This window comes from Maylandia zebra, linkage group LG7 (genome assembly GCF_041146795.1).
Source record: "Maylandia zebra isolate NMK-2024a linkage group LG7, Mzebra_GT3a, whole genome shotgun sequence".
In the NCBI taxonomy this organism is placed as follows: domain Eukaryota; kingdom Metazoa; phylum Chordata; class Actinopteri; order Cichliformes; family Cichlidae; genus Maylandia; species Maylandia zebra.
Genome location: NC_135173.1, coordinates 42,030,263 through 42,056,466, shown reverse-complemented (window position 1 = coordinate 42,056,466; position 26,204 = coordinate 42,030,263). Strand labels below are relative to the sequence as shown.

Sequence of the window (26,204 nt, the reverse complement as noted above, 5' to 3'; positions counted from 1 at the left end):
TCCTGTAGCTTGCAGACGGACAGAGAAATCAGAGTGCAACGAGTTATCCTATAAGAGACATCAGGCCGTCTATAGACAGTCCATCTATCTCGACATCTACTTTTGCTCTTATTCTCTGTGTTACATACATTATATTGGTGACCCTCATCTCTCTTTTTTTTTTTACTATACTTATCATGCAGCTATCTTTCCATCCTGTCACATTCTCCCTCATATTGCCCGTTACTATACCCAGCTCCGTCACTACTGACCTCTTATCTCTTCTTTTTTGATCTTTTGTCTGTAGTCCTGCAGTTTTAATCTCCCTGCGTCCTTTTTAACTAGTGGAGCATCTGTTTCTTTTTTGCTTTTTTCTTACCCGAGCTGCTGAGCCTTAAGCCATTCAAGTCTTCAGTCAGTTTTTGTCCCCATTTCGGCAGCAGGGATTTTACTCTCCTTCAGTTTTTTTCTATAATTAGAAGGATGACTCTAACAGGGACATAGTGAGGAGGACAATATGTTCTGATGGGATTTCAAGCCTGTGAAAGATGGGGGTACTTGTCCATCTTAGGGCAAGGAATCGTTATCGCTGCACCATCTGCAAGCAAGCTGTAAATGATTATTTTGCTCATTTAAATTCAGGATGACCACGGTAGTCATTTTCTCCATCCTTGTTATGAGTTTCTTTTCTATACCACTGTTTCACAGTAATAATGGATTTTGCACTCGTTGCTGAAGGCTCAAGACCCAGAGGGCATTTAAAAAAAAAAGTTTTTTATATTCAATTTATTCCTACAAAACAATCTCAGCCTTATTTATTTTAAATATTTTCAGTTAATAATTTATCCGGCCCCACGGTAACTTCACTGCCTGAGACACTTTTTGCTTTCTTTCTATTGAATATTGCATGCAAACAGTATACTTATACTTACAATGCAGGAACTACAAGAACATGCAGTCTTAATTACTTCATCATATTTCCACAAGGAGCAGATAATTGTGCTGATGCACCCAAATTAACAAAAATATGTTGTCCAGAATGAAAATATCTTATTAAAACCATTAAAAGTAAATCAGATCAAATTTATTTATTTAGTCAAAACTGACCGAAAACACCGACAAGGAAAACAATCAGAATTAGAAAAGAGAAAACAACGCAATGCTAACAGAACCCAAGAGACACGAGCGCTGGCACGTGCTGCTTCACCTGGCTAGCACCCAGCTAGCCTGCATCTATCTACAAAAGCTCCAGTCCTAGAACGGGGATTGCAATGCACCACTTGACACCGTTTTTAGCTCCACCGTTAACAGACTTGTCTTTGTCCTCATGTGCTCGAGGAGCAATTAGCACACAAAGCTTTTTTTGGCTATATTTCCACAGGAAAATAAATAAATAAATAAAACCCCCAAAGAAACTCTTGGCATTCACACACATTGAAAGAGCAAATTGCTACGTGAATAATCATTCGCATTATCTATGTTGTAAACAACCCAGGCTATTTTAGGGAATCCCTCAATTTGTCAATCCCAGCGGATTGAATGCTCCCCCCTCCCCCTCCACACACTTTGTTCATTTTCCCCCGCTCTCCATCAATCACCCTCTTCCTTCCTGTCACACTTCAGTCTGCTCAACACAGCTCTCAACCGCAAGCTAGCAACCCATGATACACACAAAAACCATCAAATCCGGTCTCCTCTCATCGGTGGGACATTCGATAACCGGTTTTCACACTTGCCATCAAAGCCAGTCGACGGTTATTATTTTTAGACTCAGGTGAAGTTGAGGTCTGTTCCTAAATTAGTCTTCTTTCTATTTCTGTTTCCCTCCACAGAGAGGAATAGGAGGTGGATTGTTGCATAATGTCCCCGCGCTGATGGTAATAGCACTTGATCTGGGTGAGTTTATATTTAAGCACGAAGTGACAGGATGAGATCTGAGAGGAATTCAGACAGACGGAACTTTAAATATGCTTGCAGGCTAAGCCATCAAAAGCTCCGGGTTCAGTTAAGGAACAGCTCTGCTTCAGAAAATAGATAAATGAAGGAAAACAGAGCGCTCTTAAAGAGTATATTATTTTTAAATATTTATGAGTGGTCCTGCCACGGTAATGGCTCGATCGAAGCTTAGATATGAAAAGACGGGCTAAGTAAGGAAAGATAAGTGGTGTAAAGCGTCTCAAAAGCTCACTTTCAAGGGAATCAGAGCTCCACATAATCTAATTCACAATTCAGTCACACACACAAAAACATAACTATAATCCAAAAACAAAAATACCATGATGGTGTTTCTGGTGAAGCTACTTGAGCTGAGTAAAAAGCAGAACTTATCAACAATGACAGCCAAGCGTACGAAAAAAGTCAACAAGAAACGAGTGGATTTAATTAGCATTATGCTTCGAGATATAAATGAACTAAAAAGTGACAAACATGCAAGCACTGGCTCAAAGTTATGTGAAGACTGCCAACTGCTGGCAGCTTATGCTCTCTGAATTTTTATCCCAACCTTCTGAATTATTCTTTCTGGGTCACTGTGAGACTTCAGTGGATTTCAGCCCGAAACCATTTCAGCAATAAATGCTTTGGTCAATTTTCTGACACTTTTCCATTCCTTGGTTTTTGATAAGATTAGACAATATTGCATATTGATAGATATATACTGTAGTCATTTTGGTTGGAATTATAGAAATGAAGAAACAGAAGCTGGCGACACCACCTCTGCTGGATTGTGTGTAAAAGGTGAATTTGCATTTTTAAAATTCAGCGTACTATGAACAATGAAACAACTCTGGATGACTTGAATTCAATGTGAAAAGTCTGTCCCTGCCAGAGTAACATACATACAACATGCTCCCACTATATGTGATTATGATGCTCCCATTTTTATCCTATTCTAAACTCTCACATTATTTCATTAATTAAATGTCCTATTACCTCATTCATTGCTTATTTTTGTATTTCCCTTCAGGTACACAGTCACCAGCCACTTTTTTTGGTATACCTGGTATACTGCTTTTAAAAATAATGTAATCAGCCAATCACATGGCAATAACTCCGTGCATTTAGACATGGTCAAGACAATCTGCTGGAGTTCAAACCGAGGACTGGAATGAGAAAGAAATGTGATTTAAGTGACTCTGAATGATACATGGTTGTTGGTGCCACACAGGTTGGTCTGAGCATGTCAGAAACTTCTGATCTACTGGAATTTTCCCAGACAACCATCTCTAGGTTTTTCAGAGAATGGTCTAAAAAAGAGAAATTACCCAGTGAGCAGCAGTTTTCTAGACCAATTTGCCTTGCTGATGTCAGAACAGCCAGACTACTTTCAGCTGATAGGAATGCAACAGTAACTCAGATAACCACTTGTTACAACCAAGGTATGCACATAACATCTCTGAATGCACATCACATTGTACCTTTAGGCTAATGGACTAAAGCAACAGCAGACCACACCAGGTGGCACCCCTGTCAGCTAAGAACAGGAAACTGAGGCATTTGCTAAGGCTCACCAAAACTGGACAACACATTAGAAGAAAAACATTGCCCAGTCTGATGAGTCTCCATTTCTGCTGCAACATTCGGATTCACAGTTTGGCATAAACAACTTAAGAAGAGGGATCCATTCTTCCTTGAATCAACAGTTCAGGCTGGTGCTGGTGGTGTAATGGTAAAGAGGATATTTTCTTGGCACCCATTAGTGCCAAATGATGCTGATTTGGGCCACCACAGCCTATCAGAGAATTCCATCAAATAACACACCATATCTGTTATTTTGGACATGACATATACTCAAATGGCCTACACAGCCACCAGATTTCAATCCAATAATGTACCTTTGGGATGTGGTGTAAGGGGTGATTCATATTATGGACATGCAGCTGAGAAATCTGCAGCAACTCTGTAATGTTATCGTGCCAATATGGATCAAAATCTCTGAGGACTGTTTCCAGCAACTATACAATGACGAATTACATTAGCTCGGAAGAGAAATGAGGGTCTAAGAGGAACTAGTAATATGTACCTATAATAATAAATAAAGGCCGGTGAGTGTATACGCACTATGATCCACCTGTCTGTGAGGGTGGGGAGTAAAGATGTGGTTTTGAAGCTTGAACTAAATGGAAAACACAAACTAAAATAAGTTTGTTTTTCCAAAATAAGCTTCAAGAGAACTGTGATAAAAAACTGTTGTGTGACAGTTTCCACTTTTTAACTTACATCACATATATGAAAGTGGAAACACTATTATTAGACCTGCTAATGTAACTATTCAGTTGCACACAGTAAACTGAAAAGTGAAAGTAGGCATATAGTAGGCAGACAGTACATACCTGCTTATATTCTCCAATAATGGACCCGTTCTTCTTAATTTCTGATTCAGACTTATCGAGCTCTCGTCTGCACATCTCCTTCAGCTGTAGATAAAACACAGAGATACAGTTAGGCTGTTACACGGCAGAGGCCAAGGACAGAAGTGGTGCCCCAGAGACTGTGTGACTGCCATGAAATGTAAAGGAGACATGGAAAGGTATTGGCAGACACTAAGTTCAGGGCAATGTCATGGCCTCTATGCAACCTCTGCTCGAGCACATGAATCAGTCACAGTTACACAAACTCAACAACACCACAGACACTTGGAGGACCACGTGAAACATGCACAGGATCAGAGGGCAGCAGGGTCTGTGCTCTCCATCAAAGAGAATCTTTACTTGAACTTGAAAAAATAACCATCAAAGACTGACAACCTTTGATATCTGAGGGTTGACTATACAGGAATGCGGTTTTAAAGTAAATGAGATTCTGTATCTTTTTCTCTCTCACTGGAACAATTATTGCATTTCTGTAGCAACAGTATATAACTTGAAGTAATAATTTTCTGTATGACTTTATCAGTCTTTGATATTGTTGTGGAGAAATACACTCTTCTTTATAATGGTCCTTTAGTTCATTGAGGTTTGTGGGCATTCATTCGGCTCTCTTTAAAATGTTAAAATAGACTTTGACTGGGCCATTGCAACAAACTTGACTATTTTCTTTTCCATTCTGATGCAGATTTGCTGTTGTGCTTGGGATCATTATCCTGTTGTATGATCCAATCCAGCCAAACTGTAGTCTCACATTTGACTCTAAAATACTTTGGTATACAGACGACTTCATAGTCGACTTAACGAGTGCAAGGTACGCAGGTCCTGTAAATGTCAAAACAAACCCAAATCATCACGCCTCTGCCACTGTGCTTGACAGCTGGTATGAGGTGCTTGTGCGGATATGTTTGTATACAGCGTTTGGTTTTTGCCAAAGTGCCACTGTGCATTATAGCCAACTAGCTCCACTGTGCTCTCATCTGTCCAAAGGGTACTGGTCTAGAAATCTTGCGGTTTGTTCAGAGGCAACTTTGTAAATCTAATCGAACCTAAAGTCTAAGATGTACTTCTTGGGTTTCTGTAGTGTATTGGATCATTAAACAGTCTAATCTTGCTGGGACTTCCACTAATGGGAAATTGTCAAAACCTCAGCTTTTTTTTACAGAGATGGCTAGATTTGTAGATCATCAGTTAATCAAGTGCATTTGATTAGCAACACCTGGTTGCTAATTACTCTCTTAATTCCTATGGAATAGTATATTTTGTTTTTTACTGTATGTAGGTCATCAACATATTAATGTAGGTATCATTAATAATCGAATTGCTTGTAACACCTTCAGAATGTAGCAATAGCAAGCACCCATCCGTTTTCTTTCTTCCACTTACTGTATCTAACTTTGGGTTGTGACTGGGCTGGAGCCTATCCCAGCTGCCATACGCCGAAAGGCAAGGTACACCCTGAACAGGTCGCCTGTCTCTGACAGGACTAACAGAGAGACAGACAACCATACAAACTCACATCCACACCTCTGGCCAATTTAGAATCACCAATTAACGTAACCCTGTTCATGTTTTTGGAATGTAGGAGGAAGTCAGCATATCCGGAGAGAACCCACACAAACACAGGGAGAACATTAAACTCCACACATGAAGTCTCAAGCGAGCCAGTGGTTTTATTTTTCTTAAAATATTTCTGTAATTGAAAGTATGTGGAAATGTGTCTCATGCAGAGAAACTGGCTGAGAGGCAAATATACAGCCAGAAGAACATGTACAAAAAGATGGCTGTGCTTAACATTTCCCAAGTCTGATGTAAGGCTTCAGGTATGACAGGGGTATATTCATCACATAACGGCTGTTTTGTAAAGACTTGAAGGTCAGAAAAAAATCTGGTCTCATGCTCACTATAAGCTGTGCTTCTAGCTCAGGAAAGTATAAAATGCGGTCTTGTTTCAAAGACAAGCAGTTCCACACAGGCTGTCATACCCTGCAAACGACAGAGACAAACAGAACTTCACTGATTGAGAGTAAATCAGCCGATGCAATATTTCTTGTGAATCCTGGACCTGTCCACAATAAAAACTGCTCAGTCATAGCAGGTCACCTTAATATTTCGACTTCTGTTTCAGCAGTTGCTTCCTGTAACCCTGTGTTTCTTATGACATTTTGAGGAAAAACAAACACATTAGGCATCAGCAGGAAACTTTTTTCCCCTGGCTCCGTTTCACTCTAGATGAGAGCGCGTTACATGCTCTAACCTGTGCAGACTCTTCCTCCAGCCGCCTCTTCTCATCCTCCGACTCAATCAGCTTCTGTTTGGTCAGCAGCAACTCTTTATTTAGGGCGTCCGCTTTCTCCTCGGCCTGACACACACATGCACAGACACACAAAAGACACCATAACCCAGTGCTCAGTAGGTCAATGAAAGTCAGAGTCGCCCTACTTTCTTCTTAGTTTTCTCTCTCTTTTCAAGGAATTGGGGAAAAAAAGTTTCTGTTCAAAAACACTTGCGCTTTCATCTTTGCTATAACCTTTTTTAGATGTTCTACCAGAAGTGACAAATGACAGTTTAACAGCCCCACCCAATCATACACAAATATTCTTCTTTGGCTTACATTGTCAAGGTCTTTGCGCAGGGCTATCTTGCTGCTAACTAGTTCATGTGCCAAGTCATCATTTTCTTGCTCCAGACGCATGTTGGCCTCTTGCAAACGCCGATTCTCCCGCTAGATGGTGAATGTAAGAGGAAAAAAAAAGCAGTGTTTAGAAAGAAGAAAAGAGAAAAACAACCACAAATCAACACAAAAATGTTAAGAATGAAATAATCAAAACGTTTAAGACAGACGACACTGAACACGGAGAAGTGACGATCCACCAAAGAGGAAGGAAAGCGCTGAGATAGCTGAGCAAGGAAATGGAGTTAAGTTTGATTGTGCAAACATGTCTTACTGGTTCAGCAGTTTCCAGAGCGATGCGACAACACACATATGAAACCGAGAGTATAAAAGTTCACTCTGATCAGCTGAAAACGTAACCGCAAAGTAAGAGATGTCTGTAATGTTTAACAAGACATAACCGGTTTGTACATCATTAACAGCAATCTACAGCTGTAGTGGGAATAAAGTCGGAGCACTTAGCACAAATTCTAACACCTCTCCTTCTATTTCTAGGTCAACGTTTCCATCTTTGTTAAAACATTTCATGTCTGTGTCACTTTTCTTCTTTTTAAGCCGTCTGATCCTGATCCATTTGCACATGGATTTACATATCCTTGTATTAAAGTGTGGACTACACAACTCCAGCTTTTATTATCACTACTATGACTCAAACTGGCGTGAACATTTGACTTTAGCGTAGAGCAGATGAATCCCTCTTACATGGCAAAAATAGAAACACCCCAAGATCAAAACACTTCTTTGGACACGAACAAAAAAAAAGAAGTGATGGATGATCTTGTAGTGCACAAAACCATCTTGTTACCCTTGAAATGGCATAATGTATAGTTAAAGGCTTTTCTATGGCCTTGTAGTTTTTATTTGCTGAACAAGGACTGTCAAGGTCCACAAGAAATATAGATTTACTTTGTTCAGCTATGAATGTCAGAATATAGTCGCTGCTTTACCACTATATGGTAATCGTGGGGATGACACATAATTCATGAATACTGAAATGGTTAAACCAACCAACCACTAAAATAATAATGTTACTATGTAAAAAGACAGAAAACAATATAAAGAAAAGTTAAGCGAGATCTGTATCATCCTAATTCTAATAATATACGTTTTCTGAAGAACTCTAATCTGAACAGATATAATTTTTAAAAAATATTTTTACTGCTGAAAAGTTTTGTAAATTGTAAGTCATTTAGTAACCCACCACAAAGGCATGTTTAAATATCAACAAAAACATGACATTATGAGCTATAAAAGCATGGAACAATATTTCATAATGTATTTTTAAATAATATGCACCTACAGCACTATATGAGAGCATGCCATCTTTTTAATTTCACAGCAATAACATCTAATTTATATCTATAAAAGTTGAATTATATAGACCTAGTAACTAGCCAGCAATGAGCTGAGACTGCCATATAAGCAACATCTAACACCCCTACACTTTTAAAACTTTTCTCAGTGTTAAGCATATCATTTTGCCAACAGAACAAACAAGCCAAACAATACTGAAGCATGGGTATGTATAGGTACTTTATGCCACACCCCTTTTCCCCAGGGGGTCGCCATGGCAGATTTGTCCAGGCCAGTCTATTAAACACTACACCACAGAGCAAGCAATGAATGCACAGAGCCAAAAGAAATAACGGTTCTGTGTATTTGGTAGTGGAGAAAGATCAAAACATTCTGGGGAAAGATTAGAGTGACACGTGAGAAGAACCAACATTAACAAAAATGATACAACATTTTTTGTTTTGTTTTTTTAAATGCCCTGCCCAGCAGATAAACAACAGACATAAGAGGAGGAGGAAGAGGAAGTCCAACAGAATAACGGTTTGTTATGAACCATGCAGTTTTTGTTCTGCCGTATTTTTATTGTTATTTTAAGTGATGCACTGTGCCAGACATTTTGTTCCTGGAAAAGGAAGGATGAGACTGCTTTATGCTAAATAGGAGGAGCATATCATTCTTGTTTTGGCTGGTTTCTTTTTCCTTTTGCCATTATTTTTTTAAAGAAAAATATACTCATCATTTAACCTTCCTGTATTGAACATATCGAGACAAGAAAGGGGACTGAAATATTTTGTTAGAAAAACCACGTACCTCATATCTCTCGATGGGGGCCTCCTGTTGCTCTTGCTGCTCCCGTATGGTGTGGTACTCCTTTTCATATTTCTTCAGTTTCTTCTGGCTGATCTGTTGAGCAGAAAGAGTAAAACAACAAATGATGAAGAAAGGGGGACTTCCGGTGTCATGGTGGCGAGAGTAGCAGCATAAACAGGAGCTCCTGCATCGATAGCTAAAATAATCCGCAATTCAAGAATATAATTCATTAAAAGCGACTTCCCCTTTAAGAATAATGAGCGGAGATAAAAATAAGAAGGGACGAGCCCCAGGCCGAAGCTTAGAAACGCGACTTGAGAGTAAGACATATGAAACACGCTCCGAGCAAGAGGGCGAGAAGATGGCGGCGGAGGCCGCAACATCAGCGCTAGGCCCCCTCAGACAAGTGGTGAGTGAAGTAGTGGCGGAGGGCATGCAAGACCTTAAGGCAGAGATGAAGAAGGAGCTATCGCTCGTGAGAACAAGTTTGAAAGAGGACATGAAAGCCCAAATGAGCGAGTTAACACACGAGATAAATCAACAGGTTACCGCCGCCACAAGCAGGATCGAGGAGGTGGGGAAACGTCTGGAAGAAATGGAAAGAAACATGGTAGGGAAGGAGAAATGGGACATTGGAGTGAGGGATGCCATTGTTCAGCTGCTGGATAACCAGAGGCAGCTCCAAGAGAAGGTTACGGATTTGGAGGGGCGCTCACGCCGTAATAACATACGGATATATGGCATCCCTGAGAACATAGAAGGCACCTCCATGCTAAGGTATGTGGAAAGCATGATGATATCGGAGTTGGGGGACGGTGTGGACTTGGGCAGCGAGAAGAGCCTGGGGATAGAGAGAGCTCACCGGGCGCTGGGAGTGCAGCCGCCGCCGGGGGCGCCCCCTCGATCAACGGTGGTGCGCTTCTTAAAGTTCAATATTAAAGAACAAATCCTACGCGCTGCATGGAAGAAGCCTGTATATATAAAGGAGAAACGGATTTTCTTTGATCACGACTATGCCGAAAACATACAAATGAAGAGAAAAGAGTATGGCCCGGTTAAAAAAGTACTTAAAGAAAACGCCATCCGGTTCCAGACCCCGCTTGCTAAAATGCGGGTTCATTTTGACTCGGGAATGGTCCTATACAATAACGCGGAGGAAGCTGCGGCGGATCTAAGAAGACGCGGATACACGGTGGGACCGGTGGCCACAAGAAAGCCCAAAGGCGTTACGGCGGAGATGATCAGCAGTATCCTACCGACGAGCGTGGTTGGGCCGCGACGCGCCGGGGATACAGCTGATCTACGCGGGAGCGTACGGGAAAAGCTGAAGGTTTTCCAGCGCACGGAGGACGTCGGTACGGAGGAGTAACACCTGCGCCCCACCCGCCCCGTTTCGCTGTTAAGATGATCATAAGACCAACGGAACAACAGGTGCGCCGGGCTGCTGATCAATACAGGGGGATATATGGTTGGATGGCCTCCTCCCCTGGCCGTGATGGAATATGGCACGTCGATATCCCTTTGATCATAGAGTGGTGAGGGGCCGATGCAGGTGACTCACGTGTTTTTTGTTTTTGTTTTTTAGTTTCCCTTTTTCTTTTAAAATAGGAAACGAGAGGGGCCCCACACTGTGGCATTTCCCCCAGACTGAGAGGAGAGAAAAAACCTCTCTTATGGAAGACCTGGTTTATTTGGTTAAGACAAGTTCTGTCTTTGTTCATGTGTGTTTATTATGTGTTCTGAGGGCTGGGAGTATTGGCATGTTGGTGCAGGAAAATAAGTTGGAAATATATAGAACATATGCAGTATTATAAGGTATTGTCTTTGAATGTAAATGGTATAAAGAATCCCATTAAGAGGAGTAAGATAGTTTCAAAGCTAAAAAGGGAAAAAATTGATATTGCATTTCTACAAGAAACGCATCTCTCAAAGGAAGAACATGAGAAGTGGAAGAGAATGGGATTCAAAAATATCTATTATGCCTCACATAGATCTGGCAAAAAAAGAGGAGTGGCCATTCTGATACCGAACAAGGTTGGTTTTGAGTTTACTGGAGAACATAAAGATAAAGAGGGAAGATTTGTGTTGGTGAAAGGGAAGATGGAACAGGAAGACGTCACGCTGTGTAATATATATGCACCCCCTGGTAGTAGTACAGGGTTCTTTAAGGAGATATTCAGTCTTATCGCCGCAGAAAGTGTTGGCACATGTATATGTGCAGGAGATTTTAATTTACTTCTCCATCCAAAATGGGATACAACTAACCGAGACCGGAGGGGAACTAAATTAGAGAAACAAGTAAAAACAATGTTGTCTGAGTTGGGGCTTATAGATATATGGAGATATTTACACAAACATGAACGCAAATTTACATTTTATTCAGCGAGACATGATATGTACTCGAGGATTGATTATTTCTTTACTTTTAGTAAAGATCTCCACAGAGTGAAGGATTGTATAATAGGACAAAGAGATTTATCTGATCATTCGGGACTAACTATGAAGATTGGGTTTAAAGCTAGCCCCAAAAACACCTTATGGAGGCTTAACACAGGTCTGTTAAATAATGACTTGTTTAAAAGAGAAATGGGACAGGAGTTAAAAACATATTTAGAACTCAATGACAATGGAACAGTTAATCCTACGATTTTATGGGATGCGGCTAAGGCATACCTTAGGGGTAAAATTATTGCAAAATGTGCAGTCCTAAAGAAGGTGAGAGCAAAAAAGCTGTCAGATTTGCAGGAAAATTTAGGAAAATTGGAACAATTGCACACTGTTACAAGGTGCCCCCAGGTATTGGAGCAGATGAGGCTGGTTAAACAAGAGATCCACAAAATTTTAAGTGAGGAACTTGAAAAAAAATTAAAATATAATAGACAACGGTGGTATGAGGCAGGACCCAAAGCTGCTAGGCTATTATCATGGAGACTCAGGAGGCAACAACAGGAGAACACTATTCATAAAGTTCGAAATTTAAGAACAAATAAGATAACTAATAAACTTGAAGAAATTCAGAGAGCATTTGAAGAATATTACACTGAGCTATACACACAACCGGACAAAGCAGATGAGCATAAGATTCAGAATTTCTTATCCAGCCTAGATCTACCGTTTATAGGTAAGCAGCAGAATGAAAAACTCGTCAGAGAAATATCAGCAGAAGAGATTAACATTGGGATCTCAAAACTCAAGACTTTTAAAGCCCCAGGATGTGATGGATTTCCACCAGAGTGGTATAGGCAGATGAGGCAACCCTTAATCCCGCTACTAAAGGCCTCTTTTAATTACTCTCTGAGTGGGGGGGCGCTCCCACCATCGTGGCGGGAGGCGTATATCTCTGTCATACCAAAAGCAGGGAAGGATAAAACTGACCCCAGAGGTTATAGACCTATTAGCGTGTTAAATATAGACTATAAACTATTTGCCGCGATTTTGGCTAGGAGGCTGAGTACATTGATGCCCACGCTGATAGAGGAGGATCAAACAGGCTTCATAGGTAACAGACAAACACACGATAATATCAGAAGGGCCATTCATATTATTGACCGGATACTTAAAGGGAAAACTGGAACAGTTCTCATTGGGCTTGATGCGGAAAAGGCATACGATACAGTCGGGTGGGAATTTCTGTTTCATGTGTTGAAGAGATTTGGGCTATGTGACAGGTTTATTCAGTGTATAAGAATGATTTATTTGTCTCCAACAGCGAGGATCAAAGTTAATGGAAGCCTCTCAAATCGGATAACGCTACGACGTGGCTGCAGGCAGGGCTGCCCGTTGAGCCCATTGCTCTTTAACCTTTTCATTGAGCCGTTGGCTCAATGTATCAGGGAAGATACGCGATTGGAGGGGGTTACAACGGGGAATGTGGAAAATAAAATTTGCTTGTATGCAGACGATGTGCTGGTAGCGCTAGGAAACCCGGAAGAGGGAATTCCTCTGCTTATGGAAATACTGGAAGAATATGGCAGACTGTCTGGTTATAGACTGAACATTCAAAAAACTCAAATCTTGGCATTCTCCTTTAACCCCTCAAGACAATTGGTAGCAAGATATAGATTCGGATGGCATCAATCTCAAATGGAGTATTTGGGGATCCTGCTGACAAAAGACCCTGCATTGTTATATGAAGTTAATTATAATCGGGTGAACAAGAAGATATATGAAGATCTGGAGAGGTGGGGCCTGCTCCCCCTCGATCTGGGCAGCAGAGTTAGAGCGATAAAGATAAATATCCTCCCAAAGCTGCTATATTTGTTTGCAGCACTTCCAGTTGAGGTTCCAGCAAAACAATTTAGGGAATGGGATATGCATTGCTCAAGATTCATATGGGGAAATAAAAGGCCGAGAGTGAAATATGCAACAATGCAGCTGCCTGGTGAGCGGGGGGGCATGGCTCTACCGTGCTTTGAGGATTACTATCTGGCAGCCCAGATCAGACCTCTAGTGTGCTGGTGTAACTCTAAGTTTGAGGCAAAATGGAAGCACATTGAGCTTTCCTTGATGGATTTCCCAATACAGTCTGTTCTGGGGTCCCTTGAGAGTTTGCCACAGGCATATCAGATGCAAAATTTATGTGTAAGTTTTTCCCTGAAAAAATGGGCAGATGTGATTAAAATTTTTGGTCTTAATAGGGAAATAGGGTTGCTGGGATGGCCAGCGTATCTCCCACGCTTCCTTCCAGCATTGTTAGACCATAAATTCAGGGAGTGGTCCAGGCATGGAATCACTGCGATCTGTAAGATAGTTAAGCATGGGGAGCTGATCAAATTTGAGGACATGTGTCAGATTTACGAGATCGGCAGGGAAGATTTTTATCGTTACCTGCAGGTTCGGAGCTTCTTCCGGAAGGAAATTAGAATGCTTGACGCAGATGCTAGTGGGGTGATCCAAATATTTATGGATGCTTATGGTGAGAACATTATAAGAGGTACTATAGGCAAAATATACAGAAGTTTTACAGCCATGAAAAAGACCTCAACAAGATATGTCAGTCATCGATGGGAAAAAGAAGCAGGTATAACTATCTCAGAGGAAGATTGGTTGCGGATGTGGAAGAATGTGTTGTCTACCACAAATTCTTTAACATGGCGAGATTTTGGATGGAAGAATTTAATTAGATTCTTCATCACACCAAAGCAGAAATCCAAAATAAGTGGTTCAGGCGCTTCATGCTGGAGGGAGTGCGGGGAGGTCGCTGCAGGTTGCTTCCATGTCTTCTGGTCATGCCCTAAACTGAAGACCTTTTGGGAGGAGATTAAACAAATGGTGATGGATGTGCTGGAAGTAATACTGGACTTCTCCTTTAGTACCATGTACCTTGGGAATATCCCTGAGGATATAAATAACAGAGACTTATACTTACTGAAAATAATTATGGTTGCATGCAAAAAGGCAATTACTAGGTGTTGGTTACAGACAAGCCCCCCCACGCGGAAGCTGGTCATAGACATTATTAACGCAATTCATCATATGGAACTGATTACCCTCTCACTGCGGCTACAGAAGGAGAAAGGAGAGAGACTTTGGGAACGATGGGATCATTATGTCAAGAGGCTAGAAACTGATACCTCTGTGATGCAGAGGGACAGCTGCGAATTTGTTTGAATGGAACATGCACCTGTGTAATATGTAATATGTGTAAGTAAAACAAGGCGTTGTGTATTTTGGAATATGCGAACATGTGTGACTGTGTTGGTTCCCCCTGCCCTCTTTAGTTCTGTATGTAAAATAAGTTGAAAATCAATAAAGAGAAAGTATTAAAAAAAAAAAAATGATGAAGAAAGGAAATACAACTAGCTTACTAAGTTTGGTTTAATGTGACGGCCAGTGGAGAGGTTTTCAAGTCTTTTGCAAACAAAGACAGAAGACTTTTAATCTTTGCTCGACTGCAGCTTTATTTATTCATGCATTTGAATAACATGTAACAACACACGGGGTGGTATTATTGGCCAATTTGCTACTGTTTGTAACATCTAATCTTACCAGTACCAATTTATAATGAGATGTGTGGATTTTCAATGCCCTTAGTTAAGGGTTCACAATCAATGCACTACAGTGTTTGCATACTTTGACTATATACTTTTCCCCATGTTGAAATCTCAACATTCATTACCTAATGATGTAGCATGACCTTCATGCTGTTCCGATTCATGTGTCTTTATGCATTCTCTCAGTGTGTTTGGTTGCACGTTCTCCTCCACAAAGTACAGAAGGTCATTCAGGGCAGCAGGTCTCTAATGCATCCATCCTTTTATTGTCTTTTTTCTCACATCTACGGCAAAACTTTGGTTCTCCAACAGCTCATAATTAAATTGCCAATGAAGTACAGAGAGTATCCACAAACCTCCCGAGTCCAAAGTTTTTTATAAACAGAGAATATTTTTCCACTTTGAAAGGTTTCAATCAACTGCGACTACTAATACTGTATGTAGGTGCACAAACATATCTGCACACGCATGCTCATGTGTAGTAGCTCAAAAACAGAACTATAAGGTATGAACACAAGCTAAAACTTTGACGCGCCAAACTTTTTTTTAAAAGTGTCCAAGAAAGAAATTCAAACTTTTATGGTTTTATTTAAATTTCTGGGGTAATTTGCATATATTAGCATTAGAAGTCATAAGGCTGGCAGATGAGAAGAGGAGGTTGGTGCAACAAAAGCACACTGAGACAACATAAATGACCTGGTTTGACCCTGAGATTATGTCTTGAATACAGTTTGTGAGCTGAATGCACAACACAAGTACTTCTCTCATACTGACTTTAAAAATCTAATAATGATAATGACCTCTCACTGCAGTTAAGTAAATAGTTTGCAGACTCCCAACCTGGAAAGATACTCAGCACTGCTTTAACACTGCTGTGAATATGATGTAAAGTTGATAAGATATATATCAGATAATATAATTTAGATGATACAAATGGCCTTGTTTAGGTTTTGTATCTCTTATAGTTCAATGACTTAGGAAGCAGGATGTTGAATTTTTATATATATGTTCATTTTCCAATAATGTTGGTTATTTTAAAAAATATGAATTAGGGTACATTAAGAAACTAAAAAGGGGGAAGGGAATAAATTTGACATTCAACGAAGAAAGTTATGAAAGTTGAACTATGAGAATAAATTTGGAGACATTTTTTATAATTAATTTCAAGATTCCGTTTAAAAAAAAAAAAGAAATACCAAAGTCACAGATGACCTCAGCCCGGGCTCAGATTTAAAGGAAGAAACAAAGCTGGGAAAACTTTGGACTTCCAAGGTTAAAGTCATACATTAAAAGAATAACTCTGAGTTTATGAGAAACACCTCAGAATAAAAGCCTGCTGTAAAAAAAAATAAATAAATAAAAACTTTCAAGATTCCGGTCACCTTGAAGGAAGCGACCTAATTGTTGCTACTTTGACTTCCCGAAATGAAATAAATACATTTAAAAAAAAAAAAGGGGTGTACCTGGAAAAAGATCACATAAAGTCAAATCTGAGATAAAGCTTCCAACACAGCTGCAACCCAGAACAATTTGTAGTCCAGTCAGCCAGTATCTTCAGTCGTTTCAGGTTAGTTACTGATACAGCCAGTCATCACCCCACATTGCTATCCAAGCTTCAAATTACTCTGCCTTGACTGAGATTTAATTCCCAGTGAAGTCATTACAGTAGTCAGTGACCTCAAATGAATTCTTGGAATTATTTTCTCTTGCCAGATAACATACTTGCTACGGGGAATCCCTAAAGAAAAAAAGCAGCACAGATAAGTGTAATACTCAAAGACAGCATATAGAAGAAGTCAAATAAGCCAAAAGGAGTATAAGCTAGAAAATCAGTGTTTTTCTGGTGGTTATGATTTAAATTCAAAAGCGATACCTCCGATTTATTTCCAGCAGATATTTCTTTGCTGAAGATCATTACATGATCTGCCTGCTGCCCAGCTGTCTAACTGCGAACCAAAAACTTCAAATCTCTCGGTCTGCTGGCTCCTTTACAGAGTCTGTGCAAATAAATATCTCTGCCCAAAGCTACCTTCAAAGTCAGGTCCCTTAAACTAGGCCAGACAGTTCAAAACGGGTCAGGACACAGGTGCGAGTGCGCCTGTTTGAGATACTGAAAAAGACACGTGTGTTCGATTTATCTGTTAAGGTTGGTGTAAAGCACGGCAGTGACCCCTAGTGGTATTTGAGAAATACTGCTTGAAAAAATCTTTTACTTTTGTGCATAATGATCTGCGAATGATCAACTAATGATCATATATCACATATTTGGTACCATATATTTTGTTTAATAATTTACTGTTCAGTTGGGTTTGAGGCTTTCTGAATATTTTAAGAAAATCATCTGTTTATTCTTATTTATACAAAATATGACAATAAGACACAAGTCTACTATCTTTAAGAAAAAGCCAGGTTGAGCAGGTATAAGTACTACATGCTCTGCTTTAAACTAACCTTCATGCTACAGGCCAGCTCCATCAGTTTCTTTGCGTTTTCCTCGGAGCGGTACCTCTTCGGAACAGGGACGCGAAAGAATTTGAGAGCACCCTCGAAGTCTGTTTGGATTAGATCATCTTTCGATGTCTGGGGAAAAGCAGATAAAAGGTAAATTAGACATAAATTTACATTACTCAAGCCTAAACAGCCTGTCAAGGAAAGACTCATTTCCTTTTTTGTTAAATGAAGAAACAATTCTTAAGGCAACATCCTGGGTTTGGTTAGGAACACGTGAGCACTAAGATAAAGACTGTGTTTGTGGCCAAGTCTATAAATCTATGGTAAAATAAAAGTTGTTCCACAGATTTATTTTATTTTGCCTGTTTATTTTATGGATGGAACTGTGTTCTTCAAGCACAACGTCCCCTTAAAAAAAAGCACGTGCACTGCTTTTAGCACAGAACAGAGGGGTGAGGCTGCACATGTCTCACATGCATAAACCTTTTAGAATTTGAGGTTCTGTTGGCACAACCTCTCCATTTCTGTTTCCACTCAAATCTTCTGGCCATCTTTGAATGCTCATTGGTTTGATGCTACAGTCACACTAAAGAAGACGGCGGTTGGAGCAGCACGACCAAATTTATTGCAATAAACTTGTGATCTCATTGACTTTTCAATGGTCACGTCGAAGACGGGGACCAGGTCAGTAAACCACTTGCAGTCAGCTGCTATGCTGAAGCAACTTTTGTGTTTTAAAAATTAGACTGAACTTATTTGCAAACCTTCACCAATCTGCTTGAGTGACTGCAGTCTCAGGCTGCCTCCTGCCAGTCGACCTGCATAAATACCTTACCCAGATGTTAAGGGTGTTGCCAACAACACAATTGCAATCTACACACAATCATCAACCAATTTCCCCTCATCACAAGGAGGTTGCTGTCCCATTTTCACTTTGGTGTGGCTGAACAATAAAATAATTCTTTTTTGTCTGGGCTTTCTTACCTTTAAAAGTGCCAAGGCCACATTGAAGATTACACTAATGCCCTGAGGGGAGAAAAAAACAAAATGAATTGATTAATTACTGTTGCTTAAAGTTTTAATGAAAAAAGCGACTGACAAAAATCACACATAAACGTTGTCATATGCTTATTCTTGAAAAAATAAAACATCTAAAGTGCTTTCATAATAAAACCCCATATTTAAGTGGTGTGCTTGTTTCTAGGGATATACTTTTACTAAGTATGTGGATAAGCACAGCGGCTGCTCCTTTTCTTCCCAGATGATTTGTTAAAGCGGTCTGACTTAATGGGGTAACTTCATATCTCTCCACAGGATCTGAAGACAGCTGCTCAGCTTGGACCGCTACACCGGAAGGTCAGACTTTACCCTGGTCTGAGTTATTGTGTGATCTGAAACAAGTCTCCCTGGGTCTGGTCATAAATTCCTAAATCTTGAACCACATCCCAAGTCCTGCTGCTTTCTTCCACCATCACTGGACTGACATCATTCAGCAGATTAATGAGACGAGGGTTTTCCTATATTCAGAGTTTCAATTCCCAGGGTAAAAAAAAAAAGATATCTATGGTACCTACGGTGCTGTGAAAAAGTTGTTGCGCCCTTCCTGATTTACTACAGTTTTTTATATTTGTCACACTTACATGTTTCAGAGCATTAAACAAAGTTTAATATCACACAAAGATAGCCCAAATAAATTGTGTTTTTAAACAATGATTTCACTGATTAAGGAAGAAAACTTATCCAAACGTATCCAAACTTACCTGGTTCTGTGTGAAAAGCAATTGCCCATCTTGTTAAATCATGACTTAACTGTGATTAACCTAATTTTTGGAAAGCTGAGTTCAGCTTAAGTAAACAATATATTTGCATAATGACTGAAACTAGCAGATCATTCTTCACATGAATGATCAAGAAGCTGACCTCAGCTGAAAGTGAAGAAGTCACTTGGATGAGTGACGAAACATTTCTTCCACTAAAAACGCTACATCCAGATGAATCGAATCAACTTTTTGGGATTTCCTTACCTGGATGATTGAGCATCCATCAAGACATCTTTGTCTAATATCTGAATTTGATGATCTGAAACATTTTAGTGTGACAAGAGAAGAAAAATAAGGAAATCGGGAAGGGGAAAACCCTTTTTCACACCACTGTATAAAATTGATTTCAGAATCCGAGGCGATTTCCTTCTTGAGTTATCAATTCAAACAATTTTCAGAAGACTGGACCTCTGACCTTGAGCTGAAGGTTTAGGTCACAGAGATTCAAACTCCTTCAATATTTTTTGTAGACACACCTATGGTATGAATTTAAAACTCCTATGTCGCTTCATTCTCGAGTTACCCCACTCACAAACTTGGATCTCCATGTCACATCATGTCACCTGCCGGATTGGCAGGGTAACCACAACACCCCATCAGCCTTTAACAGCTGAGGGCATTTCTATGCCATGAGTTAATAAGTCATTACCTCTGTCGATTGAAGTCACTGAGGTTTGTGTTTAGATTACGAACCTCGCACAGCAGCAGGTCGATTATATGGAAGACCATGTAGAGGGGGAACTTGGCTGTGAAGAGAGTGAGGAACCACTGTGAGGCGTACATGTGAGCCTCCAGGCCCACATTCAGGAAATGGTTGTACAGGTCTGGTATATATTCCTGGAACAGACACGTTGAAAGCAAGAAAAGCAATAAAGACACAAAAGGACATGGGGTTAGAGAAGCAGATTGAAGAATGTGGAGGAGGAGAAAAGGAAGATGTAATAAAAAAAAAGATAGCAAATGGGGGGGAAAGGAAGGAGAGCAGCTAGAAATCACTTCAATTCTACTTAAATACTAAGTAATACACCTTGCTGGTCTTATGTATTACATTATATAATATAATAGTATATATCAGTGTACAGGTGTGCAGAGCATTCAGTTATACAAGTTTATATCATACAAACCTGCATAAGTCTCTCAAGCTGAAAGAACTTGCAATGAAGATCTTCAAAGTTTTGCTTGAAAAGATCCCTGAGCCCATAATCAAACATGATCTTCACCAGGACACTGAATGCTTGCTCCTCTGGCATCTAAAGAAAACCAAGAGATTTACTTATTAGTGCCTTAAGTCAGTTCAGTCATGCTGAAAACAAGGGTTTCACATGAAGTTAACTGCAAAGTGCCCCAAGAAATTCTAAAATGTCACTTTAAAAAATCCTCTGGTCGGATGCTTTATAAAAATGGCCATTGTTTCTACACTAGGTGGCACTGTTGGCATTTCTCCGGACCACAGAGGAGTTTTAAAACAAGCTACAGGTTTCAGATGATCACTGTGACCATATTGTACACACAAAAAAAAAATAAAAAATAAACCCCAACATTAAAGCCTTATGACTATGCAGAGTTCTGCGGTTAAAACCTTTGCTAGAGACACATGCGTGGGGGTTACTGCAACATATACTCCTGAACACAACAACAAGATTAGGAAGTTGGTCTGGACTCCAAACACCTTAGATCCCAATGAGCAATTGTAGGATATGCTTGGTCCCAGTCAACACAGCCCATCCCAAGAGGGGACCTGTTTATTCCCCAGAGAGTCTGAGCTGTTTTGGCAGTGCAAAGGGAGAACTACTCAATATTAGGCAGGTGGTTTAATGTTGCTGTCTACATTACATAAACAAATAAAACCTCTAAAATTTCCTTTTATAGGTACTTATTGACCAAGTTCTGAGAGACATTAAACATAGGATGGAGGATGTAATAAATTAAGCCAATCCTCCAGTGTTTCTGAAAGCTGGAAGGGTATCGATGTCAAAGGAAATAAAACAGCCCCGCTCAGCTATGACACTATATTTGAAATACTTTTTTTTTTTCCCTGGACATGCTGGTATGTAAACTCACGTGCAACAGCAGCACTGCAGCCAAGAAGGACTGTCCCTGGCAGTACCCGATCTCCTCATCGTAAACAGAATAAGCCTAAAAAAAAGAATGCAGACAGAAAGAAAGGTAACAAACTAGTGTCACGATAAATAATAATAATTTAAAAAAAGAAATAAAGAAATTAATGTATTTGTATAGTATAGCATACATTTTTTTCTAAAGATTTGGGAAGTTACACCAAGGCTGCAAAGCAATGTGTAAATACTGATCTTGTGCTGCATTTAATTGATGGTGAGAACGTAATTAGTATACCATATATCTACATTTACAAGAAACATTAAACAAAACACATCAACAGAACAGGCAGTGACCGCCCACAATTACAGTAAGCCAAACAAAATGAAACAAATATCTTATTTTTTCACCCTCAGCACGCTGGTTTGGCTACAGAGAACTTAAATTATAATGTGTATGAGCTGTGTGGCAGTATAATAATGAAGAAAGACTGAATAGGACCTAAAGAAATCAAGTCTAACTGGATAGATTCAGAAACAAACAGAAAAGCAAGAAAAAAGGGGTCTGAAGGAAATGTTGGTACAAATGTTATGTATTAAATTGCTTTGGGAGCTAGGGAGAGAATCAGGCGAAAGGGCTGTAGTGGCCTACTGAGCTACAAACACAAATTATGAGCATGAATCAAACGGACAAAGTGTGGATCAATCCATACATGCAGGAGAGGGAGGGCCCGCTGAATTATTTAAACACACCTGAGGAGGTGGTTGTCTGGGAAGAGATGGATGTCCTCACCTGAGTTATACATAATAAATGACATGAAACTAAAAACTGAACGCACTGCAGTCGGGACATTCGTGACGAATTATGGAGGTATAGCTTCAGATGTATGTATGCATATTATTGACGCATGTGCTCGTTTTCATGAGAAAGAGAGCACAGATGCTCGATGATCAAAACGCCAACGTTTTGAATCAAACGCGCACACCAAACTACGCGTTCGATTTAAAAAAAACTTGTTTTGCTTTTCACTCTTGTGAACTCACTGAACCACCCAGTAACCCGGTGAGAAAGTAAATTAATGAGCGGTTGATTTTAGCGTTGGCACCTTCAACTACTGCTCTACAGACCTACTGTGGAGCCAGTCATTTACATAGTAATTATATCGTATTCCAGAGAAATGTGATTCAATTTCACATGGAGATTATTTTTATTTCTGACAGGTTTCATCAAGAACGACGGCTGCAAGCTAACCAACTGCTTGTTTTTCACCTGTAATTACATGCAGTTTTATAAAAAAACAACTTCATGAGTGGGTGTGAGTTTACAAATCTATGTCAGGACACAAGCTGTCTATTACAGCTATTTATACTTCTTAATATTTAAAAGATTTATTAAATATTATGTGAATTTCAGTTTTGATTCAATTCCATTTAGTATGAAATTGAAATAGTGAGCCAAACCACAACAACAGGTGTGTCAAGGTGATTTATACCTTAGGTAAAGAACCTACAGTGTTAGAAAGACTACCCCAAAAATCAGACAATCCACAAAGAGCAGCACTAGGACTAGAAAAAATCCATTTTAACAGGAAGAAACCTCCAGACGAGCATGGAGGGTCAGCTATCTGCTTCGAGTGGTTGCAGGTGAGGGGAAAGAGGAAAGAAGGAAGAGTTTATAGGGAGACGGGACAAAACAATCTATGGGAGGGAGAAAACAAAATTTAATGACCTGCAGTAGTGGTGCATAAACATCTGGCAGTGAAGTGAGTTGAGTGGGAAAGGAAAAAACTTCATGCATGCAAAGACCACAAAATGCTGCCTTTTATAAGCAGAAAAGTAAACTAGCAGTGCACATTAAAGGTACACTGTGAAAAATATCACTGCTAGACATCAGTAGATTGCAGATTGGCCGCCATTCATGAAGTAAGTACAGAATGTCAGTCCTCCATTTATCTCAGCTGGAGTCCACGTCTATTCACACTGTAGGAGGCTGTAAAACTTTGTGAAAGGAGTCTGATACGAGTCGACGAGTCAGTGAAACTCACTTCTGTCTCATACTGAGGTGAGTTGTCGGTAAGTGTTGCTGTTTTGGTCACTGTTAGCCGGCGTTATTGAAACTGTCTTTGAAGCGGATCTGACATTCTGACACTCACGATGTGAGACTGTAATAAACAGGGACGGTCGCATGTCTAATCTGCTGACAATATCAGGAAAAAAAACAAGCATGTTTATGCACATTTTCATGTGTTCAGAGCATGAGGCTTGAGGTGAGGAGGAAGAGGATGAGGTGGAAATGAGGGAGCAGAGAGAGAAGAAATGGATGAGGCAGACATAATAAGAATGGGATAATTAAAATATCCATGTATAAATAAAGTTTAAAATACCTATTTGTGATCTTTAAATTAAAAGTAATTTATGAGGCGTACTACATATGCCGCCGGCCTCTAGCTTGAAACATAAAAAATAATTAGGCGGAACAGCGACGCCCATCTCAGCTCAGATGGTGGCGCAACATGGCAAACATGGCAGCCCCTGCTCCTATGTAGTTTAAATGGATTAATTCCCAATTTATGACAATGCACTGATTATTGGAAGATATAATTATACACTAATCAATGTCTATTTATGAGTACGATGTTCTTTTTTCTATTGAATAAACTAAAAAAAATGACTCATTGTAATCTTTAAATGCAAACATATCAGATTATCCTGGAGTGCCTCTTGAAAACCTTTAAACTGCTCACTAATAGTAAAGCTTAACATTTATAATAAGTGGGAGCGTCATTTTAATCATCTCTGCTTAAGCCACTGGCCCAATATCCTTGAAGAGGATACTGCGAAGTATTACTACTATTGTTCTTGACCCACTTTATCACTCCCTGTTATTTCTTCATTATGTGTATTTTAAGCTGTAAATTTACACGCAGCAGAAGTTAATGTGGGGGAGAGTGGGGAAAAGAGTGCTGCTGACTTGTTTCTGCAGTTCTGCTACCAAATGGTTTACACCTCATTTGGCATACAGCTGTTGCAGTAGCTTTGTGCACTGTGTGAATCCATTTTAATGACTGCCTGGATAATGCCCTCTGCTGACTTCAGAGGAAAAATTAACCTCCTCCTTGTGTGTTAAGTGTCTCACCTTGCAGATCTTATAGAGGGAGTCTTGTCCATCTCCTCCAGTGTCTTTGAAGTAGTCGTGAGCTGGAAATGTCCGGTTAATGTCCCTGGTGATGGCGCTGTCCTGAGGGGACTCCTAAAAGTGAAAAGAGAAGAGAGAGAGAGAGGTTAAAGTGGATTGAAAGGAGGTGAAGAGGCAGAGGCAGGGTGAAATTCAGTAACTAAAACATTCAAAGCCATTTTTATTATTCGGTCTCTGCAAAAAGAGAAAAATCAATCCGCAGAGACCCAGCAGTGGTCAGTGCTGTAGAGTATTTGCTGGCCTCACACATTGCTGAGATTTACAGTATGGGGCAGGAATAAAAAGTGGTAGGACAGAGTGTTCCCTTCCACCGTACAGATTGTCCACAGCTCAGTGCCTTTTTATTTGTCTGTATCTGCCCACCCCACTTTGACTCTAATAATGACCACTTCTTCTTATACGTAATATAAGCATTAGTTTCTGATGGTATAGTACGTATGCAAACAACAGGCACATAACACAAAACAGATATTGTTATTTACTTGGTAAAACATGTTCAGTGAAACAAATAATATACTAACAGCTTTGCTTTTACCAAAAGTGGAAACTAAATGGTAATTTAATTTGTGTAATGTTGTATGTAAGATTCAATTCTTGGTTTGGTGACCTACTTGATGTCAACTAGATGGTCATTTGGGAAGAAAATAAACTGAGACTGAAATACTTTACAGCAACTATAAACTGAATTTAACAACTGCATCAGGTTTAAGACATATTGTCTTTAGAGAGGGATAGATGGATGGCTTAAGCAGTTATTATCCAGACTGCTGTGTGCTCTTAAGGTTTTGCTATTGCACGCTTTTTTTTTTCTGTAAAATTGAAAGTACATGCCATCAAGGTTAATTATTTGCGCTACTGTAACACAATACAGTTCTATTTGGTCCCAACATCAATATTTTAGACAAATTCACATTTCTTTTCAAACTAATGACCCAATTTTGCTACTTGCACTTTATTATTATTATTATTATTATTATTATTATTATTATTATTATAGTAGTAATAACTTTCATAGCAAGTTTATATAACCGGTAAGATATTTCACTAGATGAAAATGCAAGGGAGAACAAGAAGATTCAAAAAATCATCTTCTTGGGAGTACACAAATGTTCCAAATCCATCTAGCAGCCCTGGTATATTTCAGTGTAGACCAACTAACTGACTTGGGCCATGCAGCAGGACAATGCAATGGCATGGCCGACTCAAAGTGCAGACCTCAACCCGACTGAAATACTGTGGACCTTTAGAGAGCTCAACATAAACAAATGCCCGCAAACCTCAATGAAGTAAAGCAATGTTGTAAAAAAGAGTGGGCCAAAGCTTCTCCACAACAATGTAAAAGCCTGATAAAGTCATAAAGAAAACTATTACTTCAAGTTATTGCTGTTAAAGGTGGTCCTACAAGCGACTAAATCCTTAAATGTGCTTAGTTTTTCACAGAACCGCATGGCTGTATGTGTGGAGATTGCACACAGTACATATACAAGCCTGGGGAAACGTATTTCTTTGGCATATCACTCCACAGAGTGGATATACTACACACACATAGATCAGTGAATAATATAATCTA

At 39.7% G+C, this 26,204-nt stretch overlaps 1 protein-coding gene across 2 annotated transcripts in view; it reads right to left on the bottom strand.

Moving 5' to 3' along the window:
- Positions 1–26,204, bottom strand: part of rabgap1 (RAB GTPase activating protein 1) — an 82,746-nt gene that overhangs the window by 7,294 nt on the left and 49,248 nt on the right. For both annotated transcript variants that reach the window (XM_014409459.3, XM_014409461.3), the window contains 10 exons: positions 24,575–24,688; positions 21,446–21,520; positions 20,509–20,634; positions 20,078–20,221; positions 18,549–18,590; positions 17,565–17,693; positions 9,121–9,213; positions 6,958–7,068; positions 6,601–6,705; positions 4,311–4,394 (listed from right to left, as the gene is read on the bottom strand). In XM_014409459.3, coding sequence (XP_014264945.2) covers positions 4,311–4,394; positions 6,601–6,705; positions 6,958–7,068; positions 9,121–9,213; positions 17,565–17,693; positions 18,549–18,590; positions 20,078–20,221; positions 20,509–20,634; positions 21,446–21,520; positions 24,575–24,688 — 1,023 coding nt within the window. The remainder of the gene's footprint in view (positions 1–4,310; positions 4,395–6,600; positions 6,706–6,957; positions 7,069–9,120; positions 9,214–17,564; positions 17,694–18,548; positions 18,591–20,077; positions 20,222–20,508; positions 20,635–21,445; positions 21,521–24,574; positions 24,689–26,204) is intronic.